Source organism: Neomonachus schauinslandi, chromosome 4 (genome assembly GCF_002201575.2).
Source record: "Neomonachus schauinslandi chromosome 4, ASM220157v2, whole genome shotgun sequence".
NCBI lineage: Eukaryota > Metazoa > Chordata > Mammalia > Carnivora > Phocidae > Neomonachus > Neomonachus schauinslandi.
Window position 1 is genome coordinate 149639645 of NC_058406.1, and position 11798 is coordinate 149651442.

Below are 11798 nucleotides of genomic sequence, written 5' to 3' on the forward strand. Positions count from 1 at the left end.
CAGGATACATTGTGGACTGTTTTAAACAGGATACATTGTGGACTGTTAGGGGTGTAACAAACGATGAAGAAGAGAAAATTCTTGTGAGTAATTTAAAATGGACCTTTGGAAGAGCTCCCTAAGTGCCTCTAAATGCTGAGATTGTTTTGAGGCTGTGTAATCTCACATCTGACATTAGTCTGTTTCCAAGGGCCGAATTCAGGGTAATGCTTTTCCTTATAACGGGCAAAGGGGACCTTTTCCTGTAAAGAGCCAGAGAGTAAATATTTTAGGCTTTGTGAGCCATATGGCGTCTGTCATAACGATTCAGCCCTGCTGTTGTAGTGTGAAACCAGCTGTAGGTAATCCATACATGAGTAAGTAAGGCTGTGTTCCCGTCGGATTTTATTTATGGATGCCGAAATTTGAATTTTATGTAATTTTCACGTATCACAAAGCATTTTTCTTTTAAACCATTAAAAAATGTTGAGAACTGTTCTTAGGTCGCAGGCCACATGAAAAACAGGTGGCAGGCCAGAGTTGGCCCACAGAGTTCCCAGACCTCTGCCTTAGTGGAAATTTAAGCCAAGTTTTCTAGGCATATGTAGGGCAACTATTTGAACCATCTCAAGGAATTTAATAGTCCCTGCTTTTGGCCTTGAGAGACCTCCGGGTTGAGATTTCCCCTCTTGCAAGTGGGTTGGCAAAAAACACCTAATCCTTTGGCTCTTTTAAAGGATATCCTTTTCCTGAGAAAATTTTAGTTCCTCCCATATTAGTGATTTTGCCTATAGATTTAAATCAAGCTTATATTTAACAAAATATAGTAGAAAATCAATAAAAGAATAATTTGCTTGTAAAACAGTCATTAAAGCCTTGAAAAATAGTAGCTAAAGCTATTATATGCAGTGTTATCCACTGTCTTTTTTTTTTTTACAAAGATTTATTCCATAAAGCCTTATTTTAGTTTACTATCAGAAAAAAATAATACACACCTTCCTCTCTCTCTCCCTCCCCCCTGCTCCTTTCTTTCTGTATCCATCTATGTGTCTGTCTATCCATTCATATATGGAATAAAAACTTTATAACCCAATTAATTCCCATTTTGCCTTATTTCTGGGTCATTTTAACACTTGCAGTATGTCCAGTGCCACAAGCCATCTCATCGTTCCGTAAATGCACGGGATAAAGTGATTTGTTGAGCCATCGTACATGCCATGTACGATCCAATAAGCACATTGCTTGGATTTATTTATTTCACTAACCTTGTGAGAGAGAGATGATTATGGCCACTGTTGACAGATGGAGAAAAGTAAGGGTTTAGAGGTAAGTGGCCGCCCCAAGGCCTCGGAGCTGGGATTGATAGACCCAGATGGTCTGCTCCACAGCCCATGCTCTCAGCAACCACCCCAGTGGGCGCCAGGCTTCTCGACACGGTGGGGAACAGGAAAAATACAGTGTTTGTGTGGCATGGCCCTGTGACTGGACACTGGTTGAGAAGGTCCACACTTCCCCGTGGCAGAGAAATTCTGTTTATCAGCCGCCTCCACTAGCAGATAAGCTGTCTGCTGGTTCAGGCCTTGTACATTTCGGCTAGTGTGGTATCCTCAGTACCTGGCACACAGCACTCATTGATGAAATGAACCAAGAGTATTTAATAAATCATCTGTCTTGCTCTCCTTTTTATCTCCCTTGGAGGAATTCGCTTAGGTTATGTGAACCAGATCAGCTCCATGCCCATACCCTCGACTGCCCAGCGTCATCCCCGAGAGAGAGCACACTGCAGGACTCACTCCATTTCTTCCTTATCTGCTGCTTTCCTTCGATTCTAGCGAATGGCAGCATCGTCCATCTCGTCACCTTGGCCGGTGACCTGGGAGTCATCTTTCAACTTGTTACGATTAGTCTCTTAGATAAGTCTCTTCAGCTCTGCTTTCTCTTCAATTTTTTTTCTCTCTGTTGCTGCCAGATTGATCTAAATCATAAAACTGATTTGTCAACCCCTTATTTAAAAGTCTTCAGGGGGTTCTGCCATTTCTTACTGCAACATTTCTCAATGGTGATGTCACTCCACTTGGCTATGTGATAGCCAGTTGTGACTTGTGGGGTAATATTTAAAATCTAAGTTTGCCAATGGTTTGATTTTTTTTTTTTTGCCCTTTCAGTAAATAGGAACAGATTTAGGATTACCCCTACAATAACATCAGTCTTGGCTGCTTGCGTTCGAAAATTTTCTTGAAACGAGAGGAGGGAGCGGAATTATAATTTCGTCCTGCCGACTCTATCTTATTTGTGAGGCAGCTTTGAGGGACTGTTCCAGATGTGTTGTCAACAGTCGCTGCTCTTATGAGCTTTCATGACTCCCAGGGCCCTTGCTTCCCACCCCATACCTCCCCAAAGGAGACAAAACAAGAAAAAGAAGTCTCCATTCACAGTGGTATTTTCTGTAGTTTTTCATGTTTTATGGGTAGAGAGGGCAGTTGATTTTGTAAAAACAATGTGTGCCCACAGAGGAGAGCTCTCTTACTTGTGAACACTACCAAAGCTCCCAACGCCCCTCCCCCGCCCCCCAAAATGGTGAGGACCACTGGTTTCTTTGGAAGAAGGGGCCACCTTCCTGTCGTTGCTTAGAAGACCAGCTGGAACCATGCCTGTTGTTCAGGCTCATCTCTGTAATCCCGCCTCACGCACTGAGCTCTCTAGATGGCAGACCACCTACACCTTTACCCGGCTGCCTGGGTCTCTCATGACATACAGTCTGCATGTGCCTTCCCTGCCTCCTGGCATCAGTGCTGCTAGGCTGACGCAGGGCACCCTGCTCCACATTGCAGCCTGTTACCTTCATCTCTGCTTCTCAGCCCAGCTGGCCGCTGATAGGAGCCCCGAGGTGCGTGGGTAAGGAGCGAGTGCACAGATTCGCTGTTCCAACCAAACCTTACTTTGGATTTTAGAATTACAACTCTGTGCCCACCCCTCTCACAGTAAAAATGGCATCCATTTTTCCTGGACAAAGAGTGGCCTTTGACACCATTCAGTTACTTTTGTTTAGATTTGGTAAAAAAAAAAGGAGATAAGAGGTAGGGATGGCAAATCCTGTTGTAGGGGGAGATGAATGTACTGTCCACTTCTAGCTTTTGAGATAAAAGGTATCATGAGCTGGCTGTTTCCAAAGGAGTTTCTCGCCACAACCTTAGGGCTGTCCTTCCATGTTCAAGAACAGGAATATCTTCAGGATTCTTGAGAGAGGGTCCCTGTCAAGTAGGTTTTAGTTCAGTGACCTTCCCTTATAGGCCTTGATCTGGTCATCTGTTTGCTTCAACAAGTAGGGCCCAGAGCACCTTCAGTTTTAGCCTCTAACATGTTCTGCCACCACCAGAGCTGAGAAAGGAAAAGAGAACTTCTTTTCTAACCCAAGTAAATAAATGTGTATATAGAGGGGCTTACTGGTGTCACTTTCTTGAGGAGAGCACGTAGCTGAACTAGTTGTAAAATAATACTGTTTTGGGGCACCTGGGTGGCTCGGATGGTTAAGCGTCCGCCTTCGGCTCAGGTCATGATCCCAGGACCCTGAGATCATGACCTGAGCCGAAGTCAGATGCTTAACTGACTGAGCCACCCAGGCACTCCCTAAAATAATACTGTTTTAATTATCTTGCTATAGTTGGGGGATTGCCACCATTCATTGAGCACCCAAATGCTAAATCCTGTACTCCACGTTAGGTATGTTAACTCCCTTAGATCCTTACAACCCCACTTGGAAGGGAACCTGTCATGGTCTTCATTTTATAGATATGCAAACTGCAGCTCGAGTAGATTTAGTAACGGAGGACCCCAGGGATCATAAATCACAGAGCTGGAATTTGAACCCAGGTCTGATTTCAGATCCTGTGTTTGTCCACCACCATATTGCCTCTAGAATTTGATCATGGCCACATGTCTCCTAAGTGATAGAACTCACATTTGAACACCCTCTGCCTAAGAACCAGTTCTGAGAAAGGGATACAGAAGCGTGAGGCTCTTGCCTTCTAGAAACTTTCTGGAGAGGAGAAAGGTAAATGTATACGAGACAGTTAATAGTACAAGATAATCTATAATTTAATTGATAAGTTACGTAAGTGCTTCAGGAAAATGATTTTGTGTCTTGAGTTCAGAGGGCTGTATTATAATTGCTGCCATTTCCAGTATTATTCTTATGATTTCATGTATCTATAAGGAATCTGAAAATATATCATCATAGTGTCTTTATTTCAAGAACTTATTGTACTGTAATTGCATGGCATGATTAAGTGAAGAAGAGTGTCATCGAGGCTGGCATATTTCAGATCTCCGTTTTAGAAATGAATTTAACTTGAGCCTTGGGTTGTTTGGATTTATATGGAGCAACATAAGAAAGAAAAGCCTTCCAGGAGCGAAAAATCACAAGGAGTCAGATTGGTAACAAGCATGCTGTGCCTGGGGAGTAGATCAGGTAGGGTAGGGTCAGATACTGGGCTGCTGTTGACCTGGGCATGAGCAGCACAAAGAATGCGGTATTAAATGAGAGAATTGTTCATTTTCCCATCGCTCACCTGTTTCCTTGGGGGTACTTCAGGGCACCATAGTTCTCTAGTTTCCACTGGTACATGGGGTGCTCTGCATTATGCTTTAATGTGGCGGTCAGGGCTCACTGGACTGGAGAAGAGTCTCAGGCAGGGTTGGGGCCGGTCCTGATCACCTCTCCGTGAATGCATATTTCACCTGAGATAATAACTTCAGCCAGCACAGTATTCCCTGGTTGCTTTGTTCAGTGTCTGTACGGCACAGGATCCAAATCCTACCACCCTTTCTTACTTTGAGTGTCGAAAACCTGGCAAATCGGCTCATCTTCCAGGCCCCTGCAGAAGCTCCTATCAAGCCAACAGCTCGCCTGCCAGCCAGCAGGACAAAAGGAATGACGTGGCCCTTAGCCCGCCCCCCAACCTCAGGTTGAAAGTCGCCCCTTAATGATGGACATCCTCTTCCCTTCAGCACTGCCATGATTACTCTTTCATGTTTTAAATGTGATCTGTGTTGTTAACACGGTATTCCATATGCAAGCTAAAGCTCATGGCATTGAAAGACTGATTCCTTAATTTCCCTGCCCGTCTCTTGCCTATCAGCCCAGCGGTAAGCACTGCTGACTCCTTTTCCTGTCTCTTCTAGTGTTTCCTTCTGTATTTTACAAATAATGTCTACATCGCTGTTTGATGATTGATTCCAGGTCTCTTTTGACTTCTTGTTGAATAGGATTTAACTCTCGGGCACCTGGATGGCTCAGTCAGTTAAGCTGCCTTTGGTTTGGGTTGTGATCCCAGGGTCCTGGGATGGAGCCCCACTTTGGGCTCCCTGCTCCTCGGGGAGCCTGCTTCCCCCTGATCTTGCATGCTCTCTCTCTCTCTCTCTCTCTCTCAAATAAATAAAATCTTAAAAAAAGAAAAAAAAGATTTAACTCTCATTCTCCTCCTCATGTTCCCCGCTTCCCTTGTCCTCTTCATACCATCATATCGGATTTTCTGGTGCCGTCATCAGTGTTTACTTTTTTTTTTTTTTTAGTCAGTGTTTACTTTTGAGTGAGTATTGGTCAGTGTAGAGCTCTATGATATACATTCTCTTGTACGGTGTTTGGTGTTTGATTTTTTTCCCAGCAAACATTTGCCGTGCTCTTTCAGCTGCCAAGTTTTTATCTGTTACCTAAGTCCCCATCCTTTCTGTGTGGCTATTAGATCTGTCAACCACCTACCAATATTATTTTCCAAGTGTTTGGCTCTGTCAGGCCATCTGTCAGTTCTCTTTCTTTCCTAGGGCTTCTCCTTCCCCTGCCCCAGGGTGGACGAGGTGCACACAGCCATCATCCTGGCTACTGGTTTCATTTTAACGTACCTCGCCTTGTTAGGATGTGGGAGCCAGCAAGCAGACTTCTGGTGCAATTTACCTCGTGCCTCTTACCCCCCATTTTGGACCCCCAAATCTCCAGGAATCGTTCTTTGAGAATCTGATGAAAGCTCCAAGCACTCTTCCCCAGGAAAATAGTTGCACAAACACAAAATTTGGTATGTCATTTTGTGAATGTCTGAAAACACATATGTAACTTACATATAATACTTTGGGGGATGTAATCTTAGCAACTGTAGAGTTCAAATAAGCCTTTAGTGCCTAAGCTCTAATAGTATAAGTCCAACTCTATCGTACCCGAAAATATCCTATTTTTACCAATAAATAGTTCTTTTCTCTTGAGCATTTTATCATTTCTTAGTATTTGATGGAATGAAATTTTAATCCCTTGTGGATGTATGGCCAGCTAGAATCACTTCTCTGTTACATTTTGCAACCTTTGATGTTAATTTATTTCTCCCTCCAACTGTTCTTTATATTGATGTAGCTGGGAAAATGAAGTTTGCTCTGGTAACACTCTGAGTATTTGTTGAGTTGAACTGAAATGATTGAGGAGCTGCCTTCCCACAAGCACACTGTAACCTAGCACGATAACTCCCAATTAAAGAGACACTACAGACAGATTCTAATCTTCCTAATTAACAGCTGCCTTCTGGGGTCACTGGCAAGAGGGATTTTTCTGTCTGCAAGGAAGAAAGTTACACTATCACACAGTCACTCTGTTAAGCTCCTATTAAGACAAACTCCAAGGGACTGTATGTACTTAGATTAGAATTTCATTGTATTGAATATTGCTTGAAGTAAAGTGGTCTGTGGCTGAGGTCTGTAATGTGCCTGTGTTTGCCTACTCATTGAGTAGCTGCCGCGTACCAGACAGTGACTTTAGTTTGAAGTAGGATATGACCTATGTTCTTAGTCCTCAGAGATTATTTTTTAGCCATTCATTGTGAGTGACTAAATTTTGAAAAGTGAAAGACAGAGTTTAACTAAATGCCAACTTTTAAAAATGTCAAAATAATCGGATTTCCACCAATTTTGTTATATGGCATATTAATTGTAATGTTCTATCTTAATTGAGTTGTTTTCTCAGATTTCCAAGTACTTCATTGATCTTAGTAGAAGAGGACAATAGGGAGTGTTTTTAGTCAGTATCGGCAGACTGAAATAGAAGAAGTATGGCGGCTTATGTCACCAGCCCTTCCTTGAAATCGTCAATAATATTACCATCATTTAGATTTTAAAAAAAGAATACGCTGTCGCTTGAGAATGTGAAACTGATTCTGTTTGGACAACTTTCAGTGAAAAGAGCGTGAGGTACCGGGTGAAGACTGTTCTTCAGTCAGCTTTTAGTATGTGGTGGTGAGAAAGCAAAGACAGGCGAGGCTCTCACAAGCCCTGGTTAAAGGACAGACTCATCACCAGGCATCTTGACTTGGTAAAGGGTTCAAGGCTATAGAATATTTGAGACAAAAGGCCAATATTGGGATGTTAAAATACCGATGTAAAGTGAAACTTTAAAACAAGTTTGAAGGGGCGCCTGGGTGGCTCAGTCGGTTAAGCGTCTGCCCTCAGCTCTGGTCATGATCCCAGGGTCCTGGGATGGAGCCCGGCGTCGGGCTCCCTGCTCAGTGGGGAGCCTGCTTCTCCCTCTCCCTCTGCCCCTCCCGCCTGCTTATGCTCCCTCTCTCTCTCAAATAAATAAATAAAATATTTTTATAAATAAATAAAAGAAGTTTGAAGATAAATCGCAAGAAACAGTAACTAACTCAATGTGAAAGCAAGTCTATTTTGACAAACAAAAGGCAAAGTTACAGTATTTTTTTCTTTTTTTTAAAAAAAGTCATGTTTAATCTTCTGTGTACATTTTGTAGAATCTGAGTGTTGTATTTTGCTCAGGAAAGAGAATAAATTGGATGCAGTGGCTGATTTCAGTCCCTTTTAAGTAGCTCCGCTGTGTTTTAGGATAATCTCTCCAAGGATAATGATAGATATGAATCAGTTAATTGTTTAATGAGGCTGAGGAGCATAATGCTGAAGCTCGGTCATGCAAAATTTAATATTTCTAGCATTGATCACAGCTGTTGCCACTGGTTAGAAGTTACCGTATCTCATGTGCACATACGCACGCACACACCAGTGTGCAGACGCAGGGAGAGGAGCAGTGGCTTTGTTGTAGAGAATACGCTTTTCTCCCCGGTCAGGCTGCCAGATGCTGGGTAAAGCGCCTTCAGGGGAAGACAGGGCCGTGTTCATGCTCTGACCCTCACCCCTCTGTCAACGGGGTCCCAGCGGGTGCTCTGCCTTCAGGCTTCCCTCCCTTTGCCTGTGCACTTGCCTGTCTACCCAAAGTGCCTCCTCTTCTCTCTGGGCCTGATCCCTCTTCCCGAGACGCCTGACGTCGTTTTCCCTGTGTGTTCTTCTGACACCTTGTTCACACCCATGCATTGATCATGCCCCATTTTACTGGCTTCACCTCCAGTCCTCTGTTAATTATTCCTTATGAAACCTTCTCTGTTCAAATGACTGGGTGGTTTCTGTCTCCTAATTGGACCCTCACCAGTGTCGGCGTCCTCTGCCTGGAAACGTCGAATGCACATACGGAATCGCCCAGGCCCCGCCCAGGCGATGCCTCACTCATTCATTCCACCAACATCTGAGCTCCTACTGTTGGATAGGCACTGGGCCCAACTCCGGGGTTAAGTAAGACCGGGCTTGAGCCCAACAGGAGCTCCGAGGCTAGGAGAAGAGAAGAATAAGTCGTCAAGTGTGTCGAATTAGAGAGGTAGGAGTGTGTGTGTGTCTGTGATATTGTTGGGGGAATAGAATAAAACAGAAAACTTAAAAAGAAAATTTGAGTGTTGTGCCTCTGGGAGCTGAAAGGATAAATAAATGAAAATGCAAGAAATTGATAAATATTTACTGCTTTCAGTGTAAGTGATGCCCATAATTTTGTTTTGTTCTTTTCCATTTGTGAATGTTCTTTCTCTTTGCACAAAGCACTTGAGGTGGGTAAGGTTTTCACTCATCTCATCTCTGTTCCTAAGGGCAGGAACTGTCCTTTATCTTAATCACCTTGTACCCATAATGCCTCTCATCTAGTAGGTGCATAATAAATGGTAGATGACTGAGGAAAGGCTAACTATATTGAGTTCATATTCCCTGGTTTGTTTTTTACTCCAAATCAGTCAGTGTTTTCTTATGTTGACAGTTCAGGAACCATTCCAAGCACTTGTTTTTGGGCTTGAGGTGTGAACAGGAAGGGTCAACCAACTCGAGTGTTTGTTCTCGTTCGTTCCTCTTCAGCCATTTACAGATAATATCGACCATCTCAGGTGTGCGTCAAGCAGTGTTAAATACTTTGTAGACCTCTAATTCTCTGGTATCCCTGTATGACAGGTGTAGAAATTGAGGTTAAGTAAGTTGCTCAAGGCTACGCTGAGAAAATGTGGCCGATGTCACCCTGAGTGGTTCCCGTGGTCAGTCAGGTGCCCGCCCTGCTCATGTGCACACGTAGACATCACCCAGAAGCCTTTTTTCCTCTCGAGAGACACAGTCGCCTCCTTCCTAGTCCTAGAGACACAGCCCTGTGGCCGTCCAGGCACCTTGACGTCCAGGCACATGTGAACAGGGGTTGGGAAACCTGTAAAGGGCCAAAAGTCTCTTCCCATCTTCTCATCGAAGTGTAGCCACTTGCTGGCGAGTTGAAATTTGGCCCAGGTGATGGCCAACGTTTCTTTGCATGAAAGGTCCGTTGAAGTGAAAGCTCAGGGGGAATGTCTGTGCACTTTTATTACACACTAACCCTCGTCCGCTCTGTTGCTTCCCAGGTGCTCTTACCTCCGTACGATGACGCTGCTGTGAACAGCACTGCTAAGGAGCCGCCACCACCTTATGTGTCCGCCTGAGCCCGCGAGTGGGGGGCCCGAGAACAGCAGCTTGATTTCCAGACGTCAGAGCGATAGTTCTCTTTTTGCACTTCTGGGATGAGCTCTCTGAGCTTATTTGTTGCTGAAATGCTCCAGTTTTTAAATGTAGATGTTAAGTTGAAACCCTCTTTAGTTTTAAGCACATGCTTCGCTAGAGCACGGTGATAGACTCACTGTAGAGTTCTCTGCGTGGGGCGGGGGGGGGGGGGGGGGCGCGCAGTGGGCTTCCCTTGTCTTCCCGGGGGTTCCCTAGGCATTGAACCTTCCCAGCAATCTCGATGAGCCCGGAGTCAGAGAAGTCTGGTTTTGTCCCTCCTGGGCCTTGGAGTCAGGGAATTCATCACATTTTTCCCCTGTGTTCCCTCTTATCTCTTTTGGAAAGTGTAAAATAAAATCAAAATTAGAGAATGCTTTTCTGAAGCCATTCCAGTATTTGAACAAACCCTTCAAACCTTACAGAACAGGCATATCAATTGTGTGATCATTGCTCTAATTAGGGAAATAGGAGTCCATATCTATATAAATAAAATAAGAATTTCCTTAAGATTCTTTATGACTTCAATGACAGTTTGTATTTGCTGTTCAAGGATTTTGTCAATGGGCGGAATTGAGACCCTTCCACAATCCCAGGCGGTGACCGCGGCCGCTCTCCGATGGCTGGTCTTGAACGCCCCGTGTCTGGGGTCACGGGGTGGCGTGTGCTGCCTGTGTTACAGTGGTGGAGCAGATGCATTTAGTACCGCTTGGTGCTCCCTTCCTCCCGGTTTCCCATGCCCACCCAGGACCCTTTTCACTAAAGATTTGCGTAAGAGTATGAAAAAAGGTCGTCTTCTCTCCCTGCAAGGCGCATCCTACCATTTTGAAATTCCGAGTATGCTCAGACACCTGTTCAAATGTAAAACGGTCTTCAGAAAGGTGAGGAGGGGTGCTTTTCTTGTGGAATGCTCTTATCTCGCCTACCTGAATTTCAAGGAACTTTCATATATTCACATGGTCAAAAGTCACAGCTCTCCTGTCTGTTCATTGTTGAGCGTGCTGTAAATGAAGGCTTTGCAATTAAAGTGAGATTTGCCCACATCTGAGAACGTAACCTTGTGACTCTGTGATCATGCCTGGGGACCCTTCCCACCCACATGTGGCCGTGCAGACAGAGTTTGGCCCAAGGAGGCAGCTTTACAGCTTGTTTCACACATGTGTGTATATAGACATTTTTTTCTATTTCAGTGCTGATAAAATCAGAGCATCTTAGGCCAAGAGAAATGGAGCCGAACAGACGCGAGCTTCCAACATTCCTAAACCCCACCCCTGCCAAGCTCTGTGTGCTCAGCTGTTTTGCATACGGTTGCTTTATGTCCTCGGTGTGCTTTTAATAAGCGTTCGGATTTTACTCCATTCCAAGGGAGATTAAATAAGGGAGGTAGGAGGGGGGGATTTTTATCCCTGAGAATCCGCCTCGGTGATTTCTTTTGGTATACCTCATTAGTATTCTTTATAAACTCATCCTAGGAAATTCTCTTCCTGGAAGCTTTGTGCCCATAAGATTCACAGTAAGTTAATCATATTAAAAGGTGTTAGGAATGGAAGAGGCCTCTCGGACAGTTTCACTGATCTCTGGAAGGCATCACAGTTGCTTGCGTGGACCTCCCTGTGATTTTCCAGCCCTCTAATAATTTTTGTGGTATGAAAAATGGCACATGGTTAAGTAGAAGTGCTGATTTCGAGTCTGTGTGGCGTCCTCCGAGGGACTGTTGTGCATGTAATGCTCAGACCACACCACAGACACCAGAATACCCCTTAATTCTCAGGGGTCCCATCTGGAACTGGCGAAGCGGCCTTTCCTAACCTCTACAGCATAACCCGGGCTGTGTGCGAAAGCCGCCTCCATAGTTAGAGTAACGGACTGTCCTCTCAACTCCACCCACGGGGAGGTTGTGATGTGTGGGTTAAAATGACCCTGCAGGGCCCATTCCATGACTCAACAAT

At 44.4% G+C, this 11798-nt stretch overlaps 1 protein-coding gene across 1 annotated transcript in view; it reads left to right on the top strand.

Annotated features, from left to right (window-relative positions):
- Positions 1 to 10882, top strand: part of LAPTM4B (lysosomal protein transmembrane 4 beta) — a 75691-nt gene extending 64809 nt beyond the window's left edge. The window contains exon 7 of the mRNA XM_021688409.2: positions 9717 to 10882. Coding sequence (XP_021544084.1) covers positions 9717 to 9794 — 78 coding nt within the window. The 3' untranslated portion in view covers positions 9795 to 10882. The remainder of the gene's footprint in view (positions 1 to 9716) is intronic.
- The last annotated feature ends 916 nt before the right edge of the window (positions 10883 to 11798 follow it).